At 41.5% G+C, this 26,601-nt stretch overlaps 1 protein-coding gene across 3 annotated transcripts in view; it reads right to left on the bottom strand.

Moving 5' to 3' along the window:
* RAPGEF5 (Rap guanine nucleotide exchange factor 5) overlaps positions 1-14,081 on the bottom strand; it is a 141,056-nt gene extending 126,975 nt beyond the window's left edge. For all 3 annotated transcript variants that reach the window (XM_061469192.1, XM_061469193.1, XM_061469194.1), the window contains exons 1-3: positions 13,998-14,081; positions 11,015-11,136; positions 4,428-4,596 (exon numbers count right to left, since the gene is read on the bottom strand). In XM_061469192.1, the coding sequence (XP_061325176.1) occupies positions 4,428-4,596; positions 11,015-11,033 (188 nt within the window). In that variant the 5' untranslated portion in view covers positions 11,034-11,136; positions 13,998-14,081. The remainder of the gene's footprint in view (positions 1-4,427; positions 4,597-11,014; positions 11,137-13,997) is intronic.
* Between the last annotated feature and the right edge of the window lie 12,520 nt (positions 14,082-26,601).

Here is a 26,601-nt window from a genome sequence, read left to right as displayed (position 1 = left end):
TATGAGCCTTTCAGAAGCCAATCATAAGAAAGATACCAATATGATGGGGTTATTACTATGAGAAGAAAAAGAAAATGCCCTTGAGATCTTTACTTTTCATGGTATTCAAGATGCATGGCATGCCAGCAAACCAAGCAGATACACAAAACTGCAGCTGCTGTAAATCTCAGGTATTAGCAGAAGCTTCTATCTTTGACTAAATTAAATAACTGCTCATATGCCTTGATGTGTTTAAGGGGAGAGTTGACAGTATGTCTGGAATATGCAGCTGGTATATTGTGGTTCTTACATCCCATGTCCAAAAATTTCTTTCCCTGATAAAAAAATAAAATCAGAAACACAGAACAACACATGCATTCATTCTGGGACAGGTATATTCAGACCAAAATGGTAAATCAGATTAGAAATTGATTATTTTCACAACTGCCTTTCGTATGCAAAGAAAAATGTGAGTTAACATTTTTAAGTGTTATAAACAACCCAAAAGAAATAAATGAATGCAGTTTCGTTTACAAATACTGATTTTCAGACTTTATAACTCAGAATGAGATTAAAATAACTGCCCTTTTTAGATGCTTATATTTCCCTGCACATCTGATCGCTTCTGATCTCTCAGAAGCAGGCTAGGACTTGGCTCTTCTAAACTGCAGACAGAAGATAGTAGACACAGCCACAGATGCAATCTGTAAACTCAAAACAGCATATAGCATAGCTATTTCCATCTTGGGCCTTTATCAATTCATCTTGTATTTAAAAATACTCCCAGCATTCATCTACATATGAAATTCAATACTTCTGAAACCATCAATATACTAAAAATTATAGTACATAATCAAAGAGGAAGAGTGTATTGTGATACCCAGGCTAATGGAAAAAAAGTAAGAACGAATGGATGCTGAGGAACGGAATCAGCTCAGATATCACCCTATTTTTTCAAAAGGGGACAGACCAAGAGCTAGTAAGGCTGGTACAAAGCTACAAAGCCCTGGCAAACAAGACTTAGGCTTATACAGCTTCTAGAGGCAAGTCAGGCCCAGCACACTTTTTCTGGTACTGGCATAATTGTACTGGTGTACAGTAGTGCACCATGTGAAGGCAACTACAGTGCTTCCCAACCCACTGACAGAGGAAGCAACAGTGATACAGCGATGGTCCTGGTCTTGGACCTCAACTTTCCAATGCAGAGCCTCTGCATATGTCTCTATGCTGGCTTTACACTCCACCTACAGTGACAATAAAAGAGCCATGGATACCTGAGAGTTGTCTGCATTCAGCAAAAGCTTTCCAAAAACTCCATAAGGCAATAACTAAATGAATATCCCATTGTGGCTATATATCTTAAAACCAAATTACTTTTCCGAAATTAATAAAATGTAAATTATTGCAGGACAGAAGATACAGAATCTAGTGCAAAATATAAAGAAAAGAAAATAACAAAGAACATGAGATAAAGAAAAAAAATCCCGTTAATATCTCTTCAAATAATTAAAAAAAGTGTTATGGGATACATTTCAATAGTCTAGGGTACCCAATGCATTCTTGAAATGTTCATTGAGTCTACCAGTGGCTCTGGGAATTAGGTGTTGTTATAAACACCCGCATTTACAAAGGAGGATACATAAGCATACAAAGATTAGACACCTGATACAAAGCCATTACAGTCACTTGAAAACAATTCAGGAGGCACTGGATGAGAGCCTAAGTAATTGCTCAAGTTTGTAAGGAAGTCTGTGGCACAGCTTTCAATACAGATGTTTTGTTTCCAGGTTACTGCAGTATTCAATACTTTTCTGTGAATAACAGAATAACCCTGTGATTAACAGGCCCAAGAGGCCTTTGCATTAGTCCCATCTCATTTGGCATTTACAGCAGTTCAGTCCTGTGGAATACACATAACAACATCAGCCTTCAGTTTAGTGTGAGCAGCTTTAGTGTGTGGGGAATTTGCCAAAGTGAAAAGGCAACATTTATTCAGGAACTGCAAGCATGTCTCAGGATTCAGAAGACTATTTTCATTGTAGAACTTACTATATAGTAACACTGCTAATACTGACCAGAAGCAAATGCAAATACCTCACAGATCTGTACAGCAAGTTGAGACCAGGCCACATTTATTTAACAGGGTTTCCAGAAGAAATTCTGGAAGGAATTCTGAAGGAACTTCCCAGAGCTGCTACTGCCTACTCAGGCCTACAGACTCCTTCATGGAAAGCAGATCCATGGTACTCCACAGAGATCCACTGATGCAGCCAGCAGTCCAGGCAAGCATAAGGCTGCTGTGGAGGAGGCAGAGCTCATTTGGCTCCTGAGACCACCAGGAGATGTTCAGCATTGCCTTTTGGTGCACAAGCAGGCAGTCGCTTCTGACTTCATCAAAAGCGGGCAATCTAATTAACAAAGTAAGTATTTCTTCATCTCTATGTATACACAAAATTAATGCCTTCAATACAGACTATGAGAAAAACTAAGACAGAAAAATAAATACAAAAAAAAACACATAAGAAACACTATGATTCTACTGATATGAAAACCAGCTCATATACTTGAGAAAGGACAAACACTCACTGCAACAAGAGTTTTAGAATTGCCCTCTTTCTTCATACATATATATATAAAGAGTATATAGGTTTATTTATAACAGATAACTTCAACAAACACCTCATCACATCTATTCCCTTCCAGATTGTGCATTGTGTATTATTTGCATTGAGAATGGAGAATTTTGAATCCGAAAAGCCTCCTTTCCCTTTAATATTACTGTCCCTCAAGAGTATGCCATTATTTAAAATTCAGGTTTTGTATATGCATATTTTATATATGTATAATATAGATATGTATATATATTTATTTTATATATGTATTATATTTTTAAAAAAGCACCCTCACAATCTGACAGGTAAAACCTCCATAAAATAATTCTTCAGTGATAATGTTCCCAAAGGGATTACAACTTCTATGAAAATTTGAATAATGTGAGCAGAAGGAGCCGGAAATGTACATTAATGAGTAATTGTTTAATTCATGTGACAGGGATCATCCTCCAGTAGAAATGACAGTTGCACTGGAATGATAAAACTGCAAGGCAGACTGTAAACTCAGACCTAAAAAGTTTTCAATGCATTTTCCTATCCAGCATCTTTCACGTATCACATCAATATAACCTATCTGCTCTTTTTGATTCAAAGTCTTTGCACGAGAAGTCATAAACCATGAAAAGTGGACTGATTTGCAGTGATAAAGAGAAAAACTCAATTCCCTCGTATTTAAGGGACAAAATCACCTTCACATTTAAGGGACAGCCAGACTGCTTAGCACCAGCATAGGCTGGAAGACAAGAATTACAATTTGCAAAAAAAAATATTCAAAGTTCTTCTCTCATATGCATCATCTGCTTAGAAAAAATCAAGTTTCCACCCTGAGCCATGCAGAGAAATTACTGAGATTTTGTTCCACCAGCTCAAGATGTCTGAATTTAAGAAGCTGGGCTTGAGATAGCTTACAGGGACTTTGGTGCTCCTTTAAACCATTTCCATTGGACATTTATTTGAGAGAATGTGTTTTAAAAATCTAACCTGTAGAGAAGGAAAGTACTTATAGAGGAATGTTTTGTCTTGACAGACACTGCACTGGCAGAGTAATAGTTCTTCACAGTATAAGTACTGGGTTTGAGGATTCATTATGCTAGGGACAAAGACGGAATTTAACCCAACTTGCCTACCCAGGCCAGCTTCTACAGATTTCTTAATGCATGAGAGATCATGAGCCTCCAGACCTCTCACCAAGACCTTTTTCCTATATTTTGGCCTCTTACTGTGGCAGAGATAACTTTGATTTCATTCTAGCTGATCTAAATAGGTAACATTAGAGTGCATCTGTATCAGCACAGAAGGTATCCAACATCAGGCAGAAGAGGAGACATGTAGGAAGTGAAACTCTTAAAAGGTGGATTCTGAAAAAGAAATAATGATGTGAGATTACAGAGCTCTGGCAAACGTGCAGTAGCCAGCAAAAATCATCTATCACATTTCTACCTATTCCCTCTTTCCATCTGATGGCTGATCTTGACACAGCGCAAGGGAATCTGGTCTACCAGTCAGCTCCACAGCATGGCTGCTGCTTAATTCATGCCAAACTTCTGGATGTAAGAGGAGAGAAAAAAAAAAAAAAATAAAGCCATTTGCTCAGGTAATCTAGTAAGCTAGAGTCAGCAAGCTAGTGCATAAGAACCACAATATGCCAAAAACCCCGAGTTGAGGGCCTTAGTTTATCTACCCACAATTACAGAGCCCATCTCTACAAAGCTTGCCAACCCTGAAAAGAAAGCTGTCTCATTTGCACAGTGGTTTGGAGGTAAACAATGTCATTATAAGACAGCGACTTACAAAACAGTCAGCAAAAGTTGCAAACAGCTGTACATGAACACTTACAGATTACACATGTCAATCCTGGCAGGAGATAACGGCAGTAGTTGAAGTAGGAGCTTTACTCCATTCTTCCATCCTTCCTCTTTCTCATAGTCACAGAATAGGTAGGTACATTCATCCACTGAGAACTGGTAGAAAGCGCGAGTGTCTTGAAAACAGAGTTGTCTGTCCACTGTTAGGGAAAAAAAGGTAACATTAGATAGCCTGTAAACCTTTACCATGTAAGGGTTCTGTGTCCTCACCTCATTCTGTATTGCTCTTGACCTTAATGCTGAGTTGCGCCACCATACAGGGCAAAGGGATTATAAACCTGGCACAGAAGCAATCTTGCCCTGAAGTATTACTTCAGTGCACCCAAACAGGAAAACCCCAAAAACTCAATTTGAAGAATTCCAGGCTCCTGAAATTCAAGCATTAAGACTGCTGAGTATTCAATCAATTTTGGAACAGTTCGGAATTAGAAGACAAAAACCTTCCATTCGTCAGATTTCTGAGCCTCAATTTCCATTAGTTCCTAGTCTGTCCTCATTAATGGTCAGGCACTAATAAACAAAGTTCAATAATGGAGATGTAGCCACTAATTATCCCAGCTTCTCCTCAAATTCAGGGCTGCTGGATTTGTGAACTAGACCTAGGTAAGATGATGTGCTGTTACAACAGCATCTTCCCCGGCAAAATCAGGATTGAGCTGGGACCTAAGAATGAGGTCCAAAGCCAAGAGCACAACCTCCTGCTGGGAGAGTCATTCAGCCCTTGCTGAGGCTGCATGATCACCATACCATCAGCATATGGCAGAAAAGGTTAAAGTGAACGTAAGAGGAAATATTCCATAACATCTCACCTTTCACAAGGAGAAAGGTTAAGTGCCTAGCACAGATCCCAGGGTGGGGTATGCTCTGAGCTGAGCTACCGCAGTAGCTATAGCGACAAAACTACAAAGTCAATTCCATGAGATTTCCAGAGATTGGTTACTGGTGCAATTAATGCCAACCACATTAGCTGCACCAAACCCATAAATTTGGTTGGGAAGGTGGGAGCATACAGGTAGAACCTGGCATCACCACCGTCTCAAGGAGCTGAGTCCCCTCTCAATCCATTGCAATCTAAAACTATGAAAAACAGGGAGATGCAGGGTGTGTCACTGATAATAGATAATGGTCCGTGGTGAAACACAAAAATAGAAAAGTATTTTTTGGCACAGGTTGTGGGAACATAACCTTGGAAATAAGGGAGTTAAAACACCGCTGTTAGCAAAAGGGAGTCTTATACCAGTAAACCTCTGTTCACATGCTGGCCACATATGGGCTGATGTTGCAACTGGTAATTTTCCACTCCAGCCCAAGGGGGGATATAAGGACCTGTGCAGAGACAGACAGGTGAGAAAGCCAGATGCACATCTTGATTCGGGGGACACCCTGACAATGCACTGCCTACCACCCCTCTGACCAGGCAACACGTTCCATCTTCTTCTTCTCCTCGGTGGTACCCCATGCAACCAGGGGTTGGAATGTATGTAACCTGTTTTGCATTAATATATGTACTTGCTTTGCACTAATAACTCAATAAATAGACTGTGGAGACAGTGTTCTCACAGGAGAATGCATAATTGGTACATAAACTCTGAATAATCCTGAAAGATACAGCAAGGCCATGAGAGGCCCGAGGAAGCTTAAGCAAGCAAGATAAGAAGAAGCTGGAATTCACTGAGTTAATGAGAACTGTGGACTGCTGGCAAGCTTTCGAGGTCAAGCTCTCACACCTGTGCTTAACCAATTATATGTTAGTCACTAAGGGTCTTCAAGACATGTATCCAATCATAATATGCCAAATCACTGTAAGTGCATGTAAGAAATAGTATATAAGGAGTTAAGGCTTTGTAATAAATTTGGCAATCGCTTGATCACATTGATCGTCTCTGCGTTGTCCGTGACTCCCGTGTCAACAATAGCCCAAACAGGGACCCTCCGATCGGTAACTCGACAAAGACGAGTTTGAAGGTCCGATGAAAAGGAGGGGGCGGAGAGCCGGCCAAAATTCAGCGCTGCCCCAGCGCTGGGAAGTCAGACGTCTGCAAAACTTCAGGAATCTCGCCCTGATCAGGTGAGCGGCCAGGGAGGAGATGGGGCACTTGTTATCCAAAGAGGAACAGGCGGTGGTGAAGCTCCTCCAACACATTCTCTCTAAGAGAGGACTGCAATATGATAGTGCCACCTTACAGAGGCTGTTAAAGTGGTCCCATGATCGCGAGGTTAGTAAAGGCACCAAAGATGCACAGAAACACTCTACACTTTGGAGACTGGTGTTTGAGACTTTGAAAGAGATGAAATTGGAAAGGGCTGAGGTAGCTTCTGTATTTGCTGCCACAGCTCCAGAAGGGACTGTCTCCCCTAACCCCCTTCATAGTGCTGCAGCTATGACTTTTGCACCTCCTGTGGTACCTGGAACGGCGCCGAAAAAATCAACGCCCCGAGCTGATGAAAGCAAGAGCCAGGTCCGCAGATGGCCACATACCGAACGAGAGACACCTGACAAGAAAGACATAGCTGCGAACAACGGAGACCCTGAGTTCGACCCAGTATCAGACTCCGAGTCCCCTGAATCTGAGCCACATTTATATCCTCTGCTTCCAGACTCTGACTCTTCGTCTCCCGGGTCAGTCTGCTCAGCTCATCAGCAACTACTCACTGGCCTTGGAGACGCTCAGCTGCAATAATTGATGAAAAAGCTTGAAGCCCTTGAGACTGGGATTGAGACATCTCCATCAGTGCCTCCACCTTATCCTCCGCAAAACCCCTTCCTTAAAGAAGGCAAACAGGGGGAGGGGGTGGGAGAGGTATCGGGGGGCACAAATCCTGCGCACTGTTGGCACAGGTTAATCAAAGATGCAATTATTACTGGTGAATTTTCTGCAATGGGCCTCTCTGCATATCCTGTGTTTACTACACAGCAGGGGGTTAAAGAGTGGGAAGCTTTTGATCTCAAAATAGTTAAGGAGGCCTGACAATCAGTGACCACATATGGGTTAAAATCCTCTTATACTCAAGCTGTATATGTTATGATTTTTTTTGCAATTGACAGGAGACTTTAATGACTCCCCTGCTATAATACATGGTCAGGCATTAGGTTCAGGTTGTACGACTAAAACTCCGGGTATTCTTGTCCAGTACAAGGATTTGGAAACCGGCATTTGGAAAGGTCCTGTGGAAGTAAAACTAACAGGTTGAGGTTATATGTGTGTAAATTACAGATTCCGGTTTGCGGTGGGTGCCAGCTCGATGGGTGAAACCCTGGAAAGAGTCAGCATCACCCCAGGACACCCCCTTTGTCAGTGATTGAATGAATTGAAATTTGAGCTCAGGACATCCGTTTTATGGATGTTTTCAGCCTTTCTTAAAGTGAAGCGAGCAACCCTTTTTTACATTAAAGTAAAAAAAAACCACAAAAACAAAACACAACAGAAAAAAACAACCCCCACCCCCACCCACCACCTCCCCCGAACCTCCAGGGAAGCGAGACCAGCTTGGGATACAGATGTATTGTGTGATTTTCTGGTGGTGGGAAGGTCTCTCTTATGCTCTTATCAGGGGTATTGGGCATACTGTGACGGACCATGGACTTGGGAGCCCATATACAACTCATTTAATACAGTTTCTCTGTGATACTCATGTACTAGAAGTTGGTAAATATAAGTATGTCCAGGTTTCTATCGACCTTTGGAGACCTTTAAAGATATTGCTGGCCACTTCTTCCATAGGCTGGCCACTTGTGTCGGAATGAGTGTGCATTTTGGTCAGTATAAAAGCCCAAGCTTCATACAATGTGGGGGAGGCAGAGCCTCTGTGGGGACAGCCGCTAAGGATGAGCCTGCCACCTCGCATGGCAATGATGCTTCTCGGAGCTGGTTTCCTGTTAGTCTCCACAGGGTCCTTGTGCCACGTTCTGTACATGGGACTGTAGTGGGAGTAATAATTGTCTTTTTGTGTTTCAAATATTGTAGTTGTGTGGAGCGTGCTTGTGGGATCCCATAAGTGTGTGTGCATGTGTGTGTGTTGAGGGCAGACGGTGTTCTGTGTATTTTTTGTTGTTGGGTTCATGTAAAAGTTTTTAACAGGTAATAGTTTAACATTTCGGGCAAGAAAGGGTTAATGCAAAAGTGCAGTTGCCAGCAGGTATTTATGGTTGCTGCTGAAGCAGGCAGGCAGCTGTAGCTGCTGCCCAGCAGGCTGGCTTTTATAGCTGCTGTCGAGCAGGCCGGCATTTGTAGCTGTGCAAAGCAGGGTGAGCGACTTCTGGGAAAAAAAAAAAAAGAAAAAAAGCTGACCTCCGATTCAGCTCCCGGTGCTCCACTGGCGGAACGGCCAGGATGGACGCCAGAGCCAAGGAGTGAAGGGAAAAAAAAACAACCAAACAAACAAAAAACAATCAAACAAACAAAAAAAAAAAAAAAAAAAAACAAAACCCCACCTCTCAATCTACTGAGGTATTGAGGCAGTTTGTAGAGACACCACAGACAAAGCCTAAAGAGCACCTGCAACACAGTGGGTGCATGGTAGGAGCCTTGTTTAGTATGTTTAAGGTAACCTGGGGGTGAATCCAAGACTTGGAGGAATAGATAGATCGGTTGAAATAAGAACTGCTAACTAAAAAAGCGAGAGGGGTAGTATAACCACAAGCTTTATGAGCCGCCACATAAGCAGCATCAGGGTGGCAGAAAAAAAAAAAAAAGAGGCAATGATGCAGCAAACTCTTCGACTGTTAACAATGTGCAGTTTAACCTGTCTGCTTCTCAAGAACTGATAACCTGGAGGAGGGGCTATATTTGTGTCCTGCCTACAGGTCCATGGCGACTGCCTGCAAAGTTTGTGAAGCCTTGCCATGAGCTGGACAGACGAATGGAAAAACCTGGTGCCTCAGCTACAGGAGCTGACCGTGAATACCCCAAGCAGAATGAGATAGAGGAAGAGAAAAACGAATGATTGCAAAACATCACTTGGGGGCACTGAAAAGTAACAGCTTGAATATATGTGTGCTTGTAAAGTAGCTATTATTAGAGGCTGTGATTTTGTGTATAAAACCACCTGTATTTACTAGCCAGTTGCTAATGAGGAACTACACCTTGTATAGATTTGTCACTTGTAAAAGAGATGTTAGAGTATGGAAATTTGCAGTAGCTGCTAGAAAATGCTAAGGCAAAAGCTGGAAAGATTCTAATACAATGGTAGTGTTATAAAGCAGGTGATGGAACAAATTAGGAGGGTGGGAGAATTCCACTGGTAAGAAATTTCTTTGGCTAGTCCCTCGCTGCCATCAGCATCTTCAACATGCTGCTGCACCATGTAATAGTTACTCTGCTAATGTAAATTTGTGTGTGCCTTGCTGTAGTAGCGACTTGTCACTGGATGAAGCAGGTGAAACTCTGCATTGACAACAAGGTTCAAGGACTGAGGCTGACAAAATGCCTGCTACCACAGTCAAGGGCAAGACTGGATTGGCCTCTGTGTTTGCCACCAAGAAGAACCTTTAGCTCCGCTGTTGGCTGCAACCCAGCAGGCGTGGAGCGGTGGGGACACATGCCATGCCAGACCTTGATGTGAAGGATGGCCACCCCTGTTATCAGAGAGCTATACAGCAGAAAAAAGGGGCAGGCCCAGCAGCCTGTAGTTGGCATATGTTGGAGATATGATCTAGCCCAAATCCCCTGCTCGAGTCACCCAAAACATATATAAAACAAAAAGGGGGAGATTTGGAGACAGTGTTCTCACAGGAGAATGCATAATTGGTACATAAACTCTGAATAATCCTGAAAGATACAGCAAGGCCATGAGAGGCCCGAGGAAGCTTAAGCAAGCAAGATAAGAAGAAGCTGGAATTCACTGAGTTAACGAGAACTGTGGACTGTTGGCAAGCTTTCGAGGTCAAGCTCTCACATCTGTGCTTAACCAATTATATGTTAGTCACTAAGGGTCTTCAAGACATGTATCCAATCATAATATGCCAAATCACTGTAACTGCATGTAAGAAATAGTATATAAGGAATTAAAGCTTTGTAATAAATTTGGCAATCGCTTGATCACATTGATCGTCTCTGCGTTGTCTGTGACTCCCGCATCAACAACAGACTAGAGCATTTGATGGTTTGTATCATGTTTGGTGTCGAGTATTTGTACATGGGAACCCTAAGAACCTGGAACAAAGGGAAAATCACTAATAGCTAGGGAAGTCATCCAGTGAAGCCATGATCTGCAGCAACTGAACAGCTTTTGTCTTGTGAAAACCCCAAAAGAGCTTGCAGAGAAAAAAAAATAGGCTGGAAAAGACACACATGGTTAGTAATAAGCAATTACATTTGCAAAAGAAAAAGGAAGGAAATTAGCTAAAAGAGATTCATCTTTGGTATTTATGAAATGAAAGACCACAGAGGTGAACCTACCTAAGAGATAGTAAAATAAAAAACTGTCAAGAAAATTGGATCTATCTGCATTTTTTTTTCGTTTCCCTCCTTTCTCTTCCATCAAAAACATGAGTCTTATTTACCCTATAGAGGAGAAATTCTTAGCTTTCATCATGCTAGAAGTACTACCAAAACTGACCTGATAATATAATGCCCATATCCAGGAGGAGCTGCCACACTCCAGCTGCTGTAGATCTGCACTTAACAAATGGGCACTGCTCCAAAAGCCAGTCTACCAGTTCTGATCCAACACAGCTTCTCCTGAAAATAAGCAAAACATCACTTCTTATACTACAGTAATGTTAAACTGCTCTTTTATAATAAAGAGCTCTTTTTTAAAGCTATTAAAAGTGAATAATTTTGTTCGGCAGGGAAAAACCCTTTATCTCAATTACTAATTTCTATAATCCTATTCATTTCAAGGCAAGAAATTAATTTGGCAAGCCTCAGGGGATGCTCCAAGTTACGAGGGAACTAGTGTCAGATAAGCAAGTTCCCTCACATATCTAATTCATGCAGCACACTTAACAATATGTAATATTTTTATCAATTTGTGCTGCTTACAGACAGTCATGCAAAAATGGAAAAAAGCTAAATAAAATATAGCTTTTAACCTTGGGACTTTATTTCCTTTCCAAGCACAGGCATAAGCAATACAGCTACAAAATCTATGTGTAAGACCTTGAGTGTTGCTTTAGAATGTACGTCATCTTACATATTATTGGTAAACTTATATTTTTAAAAACAAAGCTATGGCTTTTTCTTAAATATGGATATGAATGAACAGTGCTATAACAGAGACCTACACATTTTGGCAGAATTGAAAACAGAAATAAGCATTTATATTGGCAGAGCGGTGGATGTGGTCTACCTTGACTTCAGCAAAGCATTTGACACAGTCTCCCACAGCATCCTCACAGCTAAATTGAGGAAGTGTGGTTTGGATGATCAGGTAGTGAGGTGGACTGTGAACTGGCTGAAGGAGAGAAGCCAGAGAGTTGTAGTCTATGGGGCTGAGTCTAGTTGGAGGCCTGTAACTAGTGGAGTGCCTCAGGGGTCAGTACTGGGACCGGTATTATTTAATATATTCATCAATGATTTAGATGAGGGAATTGAGTGTACTATCAGCAAGTTTGCTGATGACACTAAGCTGGGAGGAGTGGCTGATACGCCAGAAGGCTGTGCTGCCATCCAGCGAGACCTGGATAGGCTGGAGAGTTGGGCAGGGAGTAACTTGATGAAATATAACAAGGGAAAGTGTAGAGTCCTGCATCTGGGCAGGAACAACCCCAGGTTCCAGTATAGGTTGGGGAATGACCTGTTAGAGAGCAGTGTAGGGGAGAGGGACCTGGGGGTCCTAGTGGACGACAGGATGACCATGAGCCAACACTGTGCCCTTGTGGCTAAGAAGGCCAATGGCATCCTGGGGTGTATTAGAAGGGCGGTGGTTAGTAGGTCGAGAGAGGTCCTCCTTCCCCTCTACTCTGCCCTGGTGAGACCGCATCTGGAGTATTGTGTCCAGTTCTGGGCCCCTCAGTTCAAGAAGGACAGGGAGCTGCTGGAGAGAGTCCAGCGCAGGGCAACTAAGATGATTAAGGGAGTGGAGCATCTCCCTTATGAGGAAAGACTGAGGGAGCTGGGTCTCTATAGTTTGGAGAAGAGGAGACTGAGGGGTGACCTTATCAGTGTCTATAAATATATAAAGGGGGAGTGTCACGAGGACGGAGCCAGGCTCTACTCAGTGGCAAACAATGATAGGACAAGGGGTAATGGGTACAAACTGGAACACAAGAGGTTCCACTTAAACTTGAGAAGAAACTTCTTCTCAGTGAGGGTGACGGAACACTGGAACAGGCTGCCCAGGGAGGTTGTGGAGTCTCCTTCCCTGGAGACATTCAAAACCCGCCTGGACGCATTCCTGTGTAACATTATCTAGGTGTTCCTGCTCCGGCAGGGGGATTGGACTAGATGATCTTTCGAGGTCCCTTCCAATCTCTAACATACTGTGATACTGTGATACTGTAGGGGAGAGGGACCTGGGGGTCCTAGTGGACGACAGGATGACCATGAGCCAACACTGTGCCCTTGTGGCCAAGAAGGCCAATGGCATTCTGGGGTGTATTAGAAGGGCGGTGGTTAGTAGGTCGAGAGAGGTCCTCCTTCCCCTCTACTCTGCCCTGGTGAGACCGCATCTGGAATATTGTGTCCAGTTCTGGGCCCCTCAGTTCAAGAAGGACAGGGACCTGCTGGAGAGAGTCCAGTGCAGGGCAACAAAGATGATTAAGGGAGTGGAGCATCTTCCTTATGAGGAAAGACTGAGGGAGCTGGGTCTCTATAGTTTAGAGGAGACTGAGGGGTGACCTTATTAGTGTCTATAAATATATAAAGGGGGAATGTCACGAGGATGGAGCCAGGCTCTACTCAGTGGCAAACAATGATAGGACAAGGGGTAATGGGTACAAACTGGAACACAAGAGGTTCCACTTAAACTTGAGAAGAAACTTCTTCTCAGTGAGGGTGACAGAACACTGGAACAGGCTGCCCAGGGAGGTTGTGGAGTCTCCTTCCCTGGAGACATTCAAAACCCGCCTGGACACATTCCTGTGTAACACTATCTAGGTGTTCCTGCTCCGGCAGGGGGATTGGACTAGATGATCTTTTGAGGTCCCTTCCAATCTCTAGCATACTGTGATACTGTGATATTGTAATGCAACATAAATGGCAAATCACTTCATTACAGAAATATTCCATGAATTACATGCAAAAATCACTATGTAATTAAATCTTAGAAGTCCAATTAATCTCTTTTATAACTCCCAGATAGGGCTGAATTTAATACTCTCTCTTTTCAGCAAAATAACAGACACAATTTTATATGAAACGATAAGCAATTAAATTAATGGACATACAATTGGGCCACTGCTGCTTTCTGACAACTGACGAAGTAACATAAGAAAAGGCATGAAAACACATGAGCTTCTAAAGAATTTTTTAGAAAATAGTTTCAATTCTTAGTAACACACAAAATCTCGCTCTTAGAATTTACTCTCTTGTCAAATCGATGCATAGACAAATGCAATTAAAACCCATTCAGTTGATTAGAATGAATGATCTCAGGTTACCTGCAAATGCCAGTAAGGTACACCCTGTCTTTAATCAGGTCAGACGCTTGTAGAATAAAAATATTCCTGAGAGTTCTTCCAGCACAGGAAATCTGAATGAAAAGAGAAATTGAAAACTGTGACAAATAGAGATTTACTCCTTCTGTAGTAAATTGCCTTGCCACTGTCCAATCCCTCTCTCTGAGCAATGCCTTCTCCCCAGCTAAATAATAAGCAAGCAGTCAAAAGTAGATTTAGATTACATATTAGGAAGAAACTCTTCTCTGTGAGGGTGGTGAAACACTGGCAAAGGTTGCCCAGAGAAGTTGTGGCTGCCCCATCCCTGGCAGTGTTCAAGGCCAAGTTGGACAGGGCTTGGAGCAACCTGGTTTGGTGGAAGGTATTCCTGCCCATGGCATCATTTAGTTGGATCATTAGTTGGAATAGAATCATAGAATCGTTAGGGTTGGAAAGGACCTTAAGATCATCTAGTTCCAATGCCCCCTGCCGTGGGCAGGGACACCTTACGCTAAATCATATCACCCAAGGCCTCGTCCAACCTGGCCTTGAACACTGCCAGGGATGGAGCATTCACAACCTCCCTGGGCAACCCATTCCAGTGCCTCACCACCCTAACAGGAAAGAATTTTCTTCTTATATCCAATATAAACTTCCCCTGTTTAAGTTTTAACCCGTTACCCCTTGTCCTGTCACTACAGTCTCTAATGAAGAGTCCCTCTCCAGCATCCCTATAGGCCCCCTTCAGATACTGGAAGGATGCTATGAGGTCTCCACTCAGCCTTCTCTTCTCCAGGCTGAACAACCCCAACTTCCTCAGCCTGTCTTCATATGGGAGGTGCTCCAGTCCCCTGATCATCTTCATGGCCCTTCTCCGGACTTGTTCCAACAGTTCTATGTCCTTTTTATGTTGAGGACACCAGAACTGCACATAATACTCCAGCTGAGGTCTCACGAGAGCAGAGTAGAGGGGCAGGATCACCTCCTTCGACCTGCTGGTCACACTCCTTTTGATGCAGCCCAGGATACGGCTGGCTTTCTGGGCTGCGAGCGCACACTGCCAGCTCATGTTCATTTTCTCATCAACCAACACCCCCAAGTCCTTCTCCGCAGGGCTGCTCTGAATCTCTTCTTTGCCCAACCTGTAGCTGTGCCTGGGATTGCTCCGACCCAGGTGTAGGACCTTGCGCTTGGCATGGTTAAACTTCATGAGGTTGGCATCAGCCCACCTCACAAGTGTGTCAAAGTCCCTCTGGATGGCATTCCTTCCCTCCAGCGTATCAACCAAACCACACAGCTTGGTGTCATCGGCAAATTAAACTAAATGACCTTTCAGTTCCCTTCCAACACAAACCATTCTATGATCTATGAAAGCCTCATAGGAAATGCACCCCAGCTTCTGCCATACTCAGTTGTATCATGGATTGCAAATCCCCTCCATAGGGTGGACTACTTGTACATTTGCTGCCTTAGGAAAGCAGGGGTTTTACTATATGTCAGTTTTCCTTTGAACAGATAAATCTGAATGAGAACAAGTGGTATTCTATCAAAGCAGACAGACATTATTTTTAAAACCACACAAATACAGTCAAAATTAAACATTATTCCATATTTACTGGAGTTAAACAATTTAATACAACCCTAATACACATTGACATCATTTCATAGCTTTTTGGTACTGTTCAGAATCTTTGGAGGTGTCCTATGATAGTTACATGTCAGTTGATCTGTATTTTGCCAGGAGGATGTGGTCTTTCAGAATGGATGCACTCTGACTTCCCCTACACCTGATTTCTACCTTCTCTCTCTAGGCTGTAGATGCAGTGGAAGGTGTCCCTACACATGACAGTGGGGTTGGAACTAGATGATCTTTAAGGTCCCTTCAACCAAAACTATCTATGATTCTATGTGTCTATCAAAACGAGACCCAACTCTATCTTCCATAAAACCATACTCCACCTGGACTCTATACACCACTTTAACCCAGGCTTCTGAGGAATGTGTGATGTTTCCTCACTATCCCAGTAAAACACATCTAGCTTCATCTAAAAACAACTAACTTGAAAGAAAAACAATGCTGCGGTATCACCTTTTTTGTTTCTGTTTTGTTTCCTATGTTTAGAAATTTTTCAAGGAATATAAAATAGTCCTGAGACAGTGAAGTATGGTAACATGCAAATGCAGAGCTCTCAAATATTATAAAGGTAAGCTAAGCAGTGGAAATCATTTAAATGGCTGGGAAGTGAGTGCATGTTGGAATTCACAAAAATTCAGTTTGCAAATTCACTATTAGAAGACAGTTTCTAACACAGATTATAACTTGTTAACTGGCTTTAATGGCAGGCCACGTTCAAAAGTGTCTTCAAAGCTACAATTAAGAGGTTGAATCAAAGCAAAATGATTCCTAGTATGTTGTTTGATGAAATAGAATTAAGAAGAAGCTTGACAAATACCTTGTTTGAAGGAGTTTCCAGGTAGGGATTTGAAATTCTTCTGGACAGGGTCTGTAAAACAGTTTGGTAGAGCTTTAGTTTTGCTCTGATTTTTGTGAAGAAGCAGCAGTCTAGGCTGTTTTAGCTATTGAAAACTAAATAAAAAGAATTTATCAAATCATCTGTGCAGTCTAACTGAAGTCTCCAAATAATTTTTCTCACATCAGGAAAAAGGACTGGCAAATTCAGCTCTGTGGGGTTTTGCTACATTTATTCTTGAGACGGAAAAAAAGATGAGGTGGCAAAGTGTGTACACCACACACAATTATTTGGGTCAAGAAAGACCAAAAATGACAGGGAAGAATTTCAAGATAAACCTAGAAAAAGCTGGCTAAAACGACAGTATCATCATGAGCTCAACATTAAAAGTAGCATCTACTAGAGGGAGTAAATGTGATTACACATGCTCTAATAGCTCTTATAGCAAACTATCAATTTACTAAAAACACCCCAGGGTCACAGAACACTTCTCAAGGAAGACAACTCTCGCAAATGAAATTCTTAACTGAAGTTAAAAAAACATAGGATAAATGAGGAATAAAGCAGTGACCAATGGGAAGGTAACACTGCTTTAATGTAGAACAGCATTGTCCCTACCACGCCACATGCTGCACTGATAGCAGCATCTCAAAAAATTGACTCCCCAGTGTTAGAAGGGATTCAGACAATAACAGTAGTAGGAATAATAAAGGATCTGGATAAATTTTAATATGAGAAGAGACACAAAAGACTGCAACTATTTAACTTACAAAGGAGAGATTACAAGACACATAATGCAATTATACAAATCAACGAAAAGGCAGACGTTGTGCTCTGGTTTATGTAACTGAGAATAAATGACCACCAAATGAAATTTGAGAGAATTCATGTTTGAGGAGATAGAAAGGAAAATGACACATAATTCTTCACAGCAGGGAAATACAAATGCCAAAACCTTACCACTGATTGATAAAGACTGGGGATTTAAAGTTATAAAATTAACCGTGAACCTAAAATTCTGGAAGGCAAACAGAGCTAGGATAAACATCTCTTCTAGAGCCAGGTTGTTCCAACTTTACGCAACATGATACTTCCATATCTTGCCAGTGTTAAAAGACAAGATACTGTCTACTGTGATGCTTGCTGGCAACTTCTATCTTACTACAAGTCACACAAGACACAAATAAACATTGCCTAAAAGAAGTTTGGAAATGGAACAGAAGACGTTGTGCGGGAGTACTGGCAGCACAATAGGAGGATTGTGTGGTGGTCCCTCATATTATTCCAACTTGTAGGCAGCATAATTAATCCCTCACTTTGAGAAGGATCCAATTCCCACTTGGTATATTGCAATCATAAAAAAACCCCAACTCAACACCCTTCACACCCTGTAAGAATTACAGAATTTGTATTTCAGTAGTGCCACCTGTCTTTTTTTCCCCCTCTATATTCCTGTTACCGTATTTTTAGACAGGCAAGAGAAGTGACAAGGAACCACAGAAGCATCTAAAACTGTTTACCCTTCCACGCTCATCACAGATGGTAGTGTAGTTACATGTATAACAGTAGCTCCATATAGAAATACTATAACATAAAAGCTTAATTCCCCTCTCGTACCCAACAAAGATGCTGTAAGCACGTAACATTACCTCAGATCCCATTTACTTTTCCTAGCTGGCACATCTTTAACACCTTGGTTTTGCAGCAGTCTTAAATAACAGCACTTCACTTGGTTTCTGTCCAAGTCTTTCATTCAACAAGGCTCACTCACTGCAGCAGTACAGTAAAAACTTATACATCGATTTCCCCCTTCTCTGCTCCGTTCCCAAGATGGTGCTAATGATGTTATTTAACTTGTAATCAGCAAGTTAATTCCAGTGATGCCAGTGGGAACTACAGATCCTGACATTGTATTGTCCTGGTCCCTGGCATTCAGATGACGGCTGAGCCTCAGCCAGGGAAAATGCTGCTGCTGCAGGCTGCAGTTATATCACAATATAAAACCAAACTCAGCAAAAAAGGACAAATTTGATGGTCTTCTACAGAAGGTTACAGCTTTGGTGGATAACGGAAGAGCAACTGATGTCATCTACCTGGACCTGAGCAAAGCTTTTCATACTGCTGACCCACACACATCCTTGTCTCTAAAATGGAGAGACATGGATTTGCCAGGTGGACCACTTGGGGATTAAGGAATTGCCTAGATAGTCCCACTCAAAGAGCTGTGGTCAATGGCTTGATATCAGGATGGAGACCAATCATGAGTGGTGTCCCTCAGGGGTCCAGGACTAGTATTAATTAACATTGTTGGGGATTGAGTGTGCCCTCCGCAAGTCTGCAGATGACACCAAGCTGAGTGGTATGACTGTGGTGTGATCAACATTCTAGAGGGGAGGGATGCTATCCAGAGGGACCTTGAAAGGCAACAGAAGTGGGCCCATATGAAACTCATGAAGTTCAAAAAGGCCAGGTGTAAGGTCCTGCACCTGGGTTGGACAATACCAAACATGAATACAGGTTAAGCGATGAGTGGATTGAGAGCAGCCTGAGAAGGACTTAGGGGTATTGATTGATGAAAAACTGAATATGAGCCAGCAATGTGTGTTCACAGCCCAGAAAGCAAACTGCATTTGGGCTGCATCAAAAGGAGCATGGCTAGCAGGTCAAGGGAGGTAATTCTCCCCCTCCACTCCTGTGGACACCACCTGCACTACTGCATTCAGCTCTGGGGCCTCCAACATAAGGAAGACATGGACCTGCCTGAGTGGGTCCAGAGAAGGGCCACAAAGATGATCAGAGGGCTGGAGCTACCTCCCTGTGAGAACAGGCTGAGAACAACAGGGTTGTTCAGAAAAAAATTTGCTAGTTTATCCTTCAAACCACACAGTGCCAGCTTTGGTCCAGGGGAGAGAGAAGGAATGTAAGCCCTGAAATGGGAAAAAAGAAGACAGGATGAATTCTGTCTGTGGAATCCCAAAACAGTATGATTGTGCTTTTTTTTTTAGCTTGCCTCAATAAATATTTAACCACTGAGCACACCTCTGTTCAGCAGACTGGCTGCTGGGGACAAACTGGGCAGTTCCCTTCCAGAAACAGAATGAAGACGGAGTGGATCAGGGCTCCCCGGTTTGTTTAAAAACCCCAAAATTCAGGCTGCCATGAGGAGAGAAACACCACTCCTCCCTGAAGACATTTGGTAAATACAGACTGCTCCTCCCAAATTATTTTAATGCACACACTAATTCAAAATACATTTGCAAATAACTCTTAGAATGAGTCATCAAGCAAACAACTCATCACTCACGTAAACTACCTTGGAACAGCTATTGCTGCCCATGCCAACTGCTGCTTTCTAGGCACTGCCACCCCAGTGTCTCCCTGTGCCTCTTCATCAGCTTGAGGAAAAGCTTTGTTAAGCCATATTTCAGGGAGGAGATGAGGATGTGGCAGCACATATGCTGCTGGGACAGGAAACCATATGCGGAGCAGATCCAGAGAGCTGGGTGTCCTCCCCAGAAGGGCTTTCCCATCATACCTGAGTAGGTGTGCATAGGTGACTTTAGCTTCCCTACTGGATATGCAGGAAGATAGAGGCAAGGAGCTGGTCCCTGCTGGGTGAACCAGGAGGGTGAAGTATGAATGTAGCACAGGAACGGCATCCTAGCTTGTGGTAATAACTTGCATGTGACAGGAGAGGACAGTTAGAAGAGATGCCCCAGGAAGAAGTTTTGGAATAGGACTGCCAGGATTCAAATTTGAATAAACCACGGATAAACTGGGAAAAAAAATAGAAAGGAGTTCACTGTGGTATATAAAACTACTGGAAATGCAGGGAGTAGAAGAATGGTGTTAAAAGAACAGGAGGATTAGAAAAAGTGATCAGCAAGTAATTTAAAACAACCATTAGAAAATATTTCTTACAGCTAGCTCATGGAATTAGAAGCTGAAGAATCAAATAATCCAGTCAGACTTTTAAAAGCAGTAGCTAATTCAATGGCTGATATTACTATGCAAGGTTTATATCTGGGTTTAAATTGGTATTTCGTCAACTGGACAATTACTTTTAAACAAGTTGAGAATCTCCGCCATTATTTAAAGTTAAGCATGCAATGACATTGATGATAATATCTTAATATATGAGCACAAACTCACTTTTTAAAGGTTTGTAAAGGTATTCCCCCACAACATGCTACACAAGCAAAGTGCACTAATGAAAGCATATTTTGGTCTTGATTGCAGGAATATTGACGTTAATTATTTTAATATTGATTACTTGTGGTATGATACAATGTTCCCTCTAGTGTTGTAAATGATCTATGATAAATCATGAAGATTGGAAAAGGAATGAAATTAAGCATCAGGTAGAAATGGGAAATTATTTCAAAAAGACTTTAGATGGCAATGGTAGTATATAAAGTGTTGCAAAAGAATTTGCAAAAGGATGGAAAAAGGGGGGATTTGAGACAAGGAGGGGCACAAAATTACAAAACAGAATATATAAACCTTTAGAATCAGTTTTAAGTAATGTTAAGTTTCATGGCTTTGTAACAGTAGCAATGGAAAATTACTGAGATGCATGATACATAGAAAAAATAGAGTACAGCTAGAGAACGCACTGAGAATTCTTGTACAAGATAAATCATTATAGTTGACATAGTTTTAAGAAAAACAGTCTAGAAGAACAGGACACGGGGATAAGGAGTATCTGGGAATGGCAGGTGTCCAGGATGGGCTACAGTTAAATTAACTGATAAGTAGGAGGACAGGAGAATTATTATGTCTCTGGTGCTAACAAACCAATTAAGCTGGTATAAGCATCTACTGGGCATGTTCCAAAGGATGCCAGAAGTGATGAAGATTGTTGGAAGAAGTAAACAACCCTCAGAGACCACCACCACAAGTCTGTACGCATGCAGGGATCTTTCTGGAAAATGATGTAATCTATATGTAGCCTCATGAATATGTATGTATGCCCAGGGACTATATAAAGACGCCTTGTGTAGCAATAGGGGGACACACGTTAGGAGGAGCTATCCCCCATGTCACCCAGTGCTGCAATAAAGAATACCTGCTTGTCAGCTTGAAAACTTTGTTGGCAAGTTTGTTCCTGGAGTTTTCTCCGAATAGTCTCCATTTGAAAGATCAAGCTGTATCTTACTGGGAAATGTTAACTTAGTTGTTTACTCAGCAGAATACTGAACTGGCTCCACTACAACAACTCCCTATGCATTTACTACAACCTAGTTAATGTTCTAATCAAGTGCTAAAGAAACTATAGAGCATGTTTTCAGCCATAACTTTTGAAGATGCATTTGAGTTTTCTCCTCATTTTTAGATCTGGGATTTTGCTTTGGCCTCATCTCAACTTCAGAGGATGACTTGCCTACAAGCTGCCTGTGCTCTGCCTCCTGCCCAAGCTGTTCCAACAACTGCTGATATTTCTGCCATTGCCAGCACTTCAGTCACAGTAGCATCAGCAATGCTCCATACATCTGCTAGCAATTTAATCACCATCATGCTCAGAAAGAAACAAAGCAAGAGTGCTCGGAGCTCCACTTCAAGTGCTTTCCTCAGCTGGGATTTAGTATAGTGGTAGCAGCCAGCAACCTGTCTATGCTAGAAGTCACACTGTACCACTACAGAAGCAGGTGTGGAAATTGTAGGAAAATAATAATTTCAAATATGGGCCACAAATGTTTTGCCTTTCTTCTAAGAGCTTTTGACATCCCTGTGCAGTTCACAAGGGGGGGAAAAACAAAAACAAAAACACAACAGCAAAAATAAGACTTTTTTATAATTATTAATCAAGATTATTCCTGTTTCTAAATCTTTTATAGAGGAATTTGTTTCAAAAATAAAAGAAGAAAGAAAAAGCAAGATCAGGGCTCTTCCCCCTGCCCCCAGCAAGTTGTTTAAACTTCCACTCCAAATTTTTCAAATTTTTCTATCTGGTTGCATTACTAAAATAATGCCACATTATTTTAATGTTCACTAAATGTGCACTCAAACTTCACCTGTTTCCAGTTTACAACAGGCTCATCAATATTGTCTGTTTGATCAGTGTTTCATTTGCAAACATGCCCATGTTCAACTCCACACTGCTGAACAGTTCTAGGAATGTTCTAGTGTACAAATATAAGAAAAGAATTATTCATAGTTTCAGGGCAGCATCCCTTTGTCCCTAAAAAATTCAGGATAGCACTTGTGCATTCCAAATTGGATTACTTGATATATTTAAAATTAACCAAATGCTTCAGTGTTGTGCTCTACCAGGGCTTACTTCCTAAATATGAATAGCCTGAAAAAAAAATAATCTCATTTTGAAATGCACATGGTGTAACACAGACTACCTGATAATGAGATTGTTTCTGTTCCCTGACGGGGATTCTGCAACCACTGAACACCTAAATCCTAAATTGCCTAATGTGACCACAAAGGAAATTATATATTCAGACAGATTTTCAACAAGCATCTTAGCATCCAAGCCCAAAATACACTTCCACAACTATTCATGATGGAAACTTCTCATGTTCCAACCGTGAGAGACAACATACAGAAAAGAATCACAAATAAGGCTGAATCCAAATTCACTCTCAAAAACAATCACCTGTTTATGCTTTTCGCTCTTCACCAATCATTCAACTCTAACAATACAGTGCTTCAAGAAAACCACCAGGGTATTTACCTAATTTCCCTCAGGCTTCTCTCCCACTCCATGCACAAATCAAAAAGTAAGTAAATTTTCTTAGACAGATTTCTTTCTCTCACTACAAACCATGACACTGATAGCGCCAAACAGTGATAGAAACTACTGCCACTGTTGCAACCAATGTAACCCTCTGGGGTTTTGTCTTCAAAAAGATCTGCTGGAGTTGCTAAAAGCAAGCGGATGTAATAACTACAGTTTCCCCTCCAGTTGCCCCAATCTGAACATGAATCCTGGAACAAAGCTGGGCTGTACCTGCCCAGCACACCTTCCTCAACCTGCAACGCAAGAAGGATTTCTGGAGGAGTAAATGCTCATTTATTCCCAGTGCTTACTCATGCCAGGCATGAGTGGGGGAAGGGAGATAGAATTATGAACAATTTGGCTTATCAGTTCGTCACCTTGAATTTCTGCATTTGACATTGCTTGCTACTGTCTAAATCAGGAGTTCTAAGCAGAAATTACATGGGTGCTGTGTTAGGTAGATGAAATGCTACTGTTGTTTGAGGGTGGTTGGGTATACAAAGTGTTGTCATGAACCCCAATCCGTTTCCATGTGGCAACAGATTTTTCCTCATGGTTGCTAAGGCACAGCAAGCAGAGTTGGGTCGGAAGTAGTTGACTTTCAGCAGTTATCATTCATATGAAAACACAGAATATGACTGACTTTCTGCTGAATAATATTCGTAACAAACAACCTTCCTCCACTGCTCCTCTTGAAACCCACTGTCAGAATTCATATGTAATGAAGAACATCCAATGGAACAGTTCTCTTTATTAGTATTTTTTGAAAATTAAATATAAAACTTTTTAAGTTATCTTCACCTGACAATGTGAAATTTCATATACTTAGGTATAGCATAAAAAGGTAAAAAAAAACCTATAAAAAGAAAAATCTGTACTTAGCAGAGCTTCCAATGTAGGATACCCAGGTAAGCTTGCAAAGGTCTTTGGAGAAAACCAAATGGGTTTCAGTTTACTGAAAGGAAACTAAAGAGTATATTCTCACATCCTTTCTGTATAAAATGAACCTGCAAAATTATTTCACAAAAGAGAAGCCCATAATTCATGGTTCACTCCCACCTCCCTCAAAACAGAAAGGTATCTGCAAAGAAAATGGCTGCTCTTTATAAAGAGAAGCAGTGCTCCTCAGGTTTAAAGACTTACTTCCAAGATGACAACAGTCAGGAAAGCAATGGGTTTAGAAGCATTTTGATATTTTCCAGTACATACCAAACTAAATATTGTTGAATGGGTTTATGCTTTGAACAGTGCTCTTTTTTAGTTAATCTGGCATAAGCCAGCCACTTTTAAAGTCTTGCAAGGAGTGTAATCTAATGCACTTGAGCAAATTTTGTTTGCAATGCCCTTTTATTTATTCAAAAGAAGCTAAGAATAGGAAAGAATATCATAGAAGACAATATGGTAGGACTGGCTGGTTGCTCTCCTCCCTCCTTTCCGCAGTCCTACCATGGCAGGAAAGCTCTGCCTAAATCCAGCTTCAGAAAGGCACCATGACAGGCCTGAACCTCTCCGTCTTTATCCTGTGCTTCAAACAAAGCTGGGGCATCCTGACACAAAAGCCAACTCAGTTTGAGAGAAAGGGAGGAGTGGTGAAATGGCCGATGCCAGAATTAGAGAAACTTCATACTCCTTGAAAAAGAGATGGCCACTCTCCTGCTAATGATGTATTTTCCACAACCAGATTAAAGTACTATAAAAGGAGGCTGTTGACAAGTTGTTTGGGTCCTCTCTCCACCTCCTGCCTCACCTTCCCATCCCACCACTCTTCTGCTTTGTGCTTCCACATGTGTTTGTGAAGCCATGTCCTGAACCAAGCTGAAGGACCAATAGCTTTGAACTGGCTTACAAAATGATTCATTTTAAGCCAGATCATTTCCCTCCACCAGTCACTACGGAGCCATACAAACACCGTTGCTAGCAAGCAGGCAGCAGGGGCACAGGCGAAAGCAGTGGGACATTGAGAGAGGCAGGAAGGTACAGCTATGCTCAGAGGAAGCATTTGTTTATGCTGAATTAAAACTATCCAAGGAACAATGGTATAAAACATGCCTAATAAATCCTCAGTGTCTCTTCTTTGTCCACATAAAAAGGAAGTTAACTATGCCCATAAAAAATGACATGACAAAATGCAAAGTTTGACATGACAAAATTCAGTAATAGGGAACCTTACTTCCCACCTTCATGTTCACAGAAGTGCATCAGTTTAAGTAAAACAGAAATCCCATCTTGTTTAACTCCATAGATCAATTACAGACTGCATGGACTACAGCCATAGTCTACGACACAGAAACAGAGCTTAAACTAGTTTTCTCTTCTCCTTCTTACAAAAATAATTATGGACATTTTCAACTCATATGCTAATACAGTGTTTGCAATGAGAGTTCATTAAATATGAAAAGAAGGAGAAATAAGAATTTTACTGCTTTTTATCATGTTTTACATAACATTAAAATATGCAGAGTACACTTGACTATTCGTGCTCCTTCATTAACACAACTTTGTTGCAATATTTGTGCTTTAGTTTGCTATTTCAGCTATACCTTGCCTAATGCTACCTTAAAAGCTTCCCAGTGCATTTCACTCCACCTGGTTGCCAGTAACATTTCACAGCAAAGCAATATCCTCCCTTTTCTTCAGTACAAAATAGGCCCTATACAGACCGTCACCATAAAAATCTATCAATATTGCTGCATTTATTTTTCTTTAAAGCTCTTCAACTAATAAATATAGTAGATTATCGTTGTAATCTACCATTGTTTTCCTGGTCATCAGCATCTGGTTTGGTTTTGATCTGAAGGGTAGCACACAAGAGCAGATGGGTGGGGGTTTTAGTGATCAGTAATATTTTATGCAACAATTAATATTTCTAATGATGCAAGTTATAATTTAATAATCATTTTTTGGAGCTTTCCAAAGAATGCATACTGGATATTTCACTCTATAATTAAAAAGATGCCCCCCCACTGACAAGTTACATGACTTTTCAGATAGATCTAAATGAAGACATGAACAAAACAATAATAAGAGAGGTCAGGAGTAGGAAAATGTGGATTGTCTGCACTGCTTTTCAAAGTACCTCTGTTGGCATATTAATTTTGTTGCCAGCAAAATGCCCTCTCACAACACATTTCCAAATTAAAGAAAGAAGGATGGCAACTTGGCAAAGACATTCGGCAAGTCACAAGCACACATTAGTAAAAAAGAAATTTCATGGGGAAATTATGTGTCAAACACATGAACTGCCCACGCTGTGCAGTCTTCTTCCTGGAGTTTTCATAACTTGACCAGACAATGTCCTGCACAAGTGCTCTGGCTTTGAAGTTATCCCTGCTCAGACCAGGGAATGGATCAGACAACCTTCGGGAGGTCCCTTCGAGTCCAAGTATTCCATAATCCTGTCCTGTTC

This window comes from Pezoporus flaviventris, unplaced genomic scaffold (genome assembly GCF_033815535.1).
Source record: "Pezoporus flaviventris isolate CSIRO_AGI_PZ_B2104156 unplaced genomic scaffold, CSIRO_AGI_Pfla_v1 ptg000055l, whole genome shotgun sequence".
NCBI lineage: Eukaryota > Metazoa > Chordata > Aves > Psittaciformes > Psittacidae > Pezoporus > Pezoporus flaviventris.
This window is presented reverse-complemented; position numbering and strand designations above follow the sequence as displayed.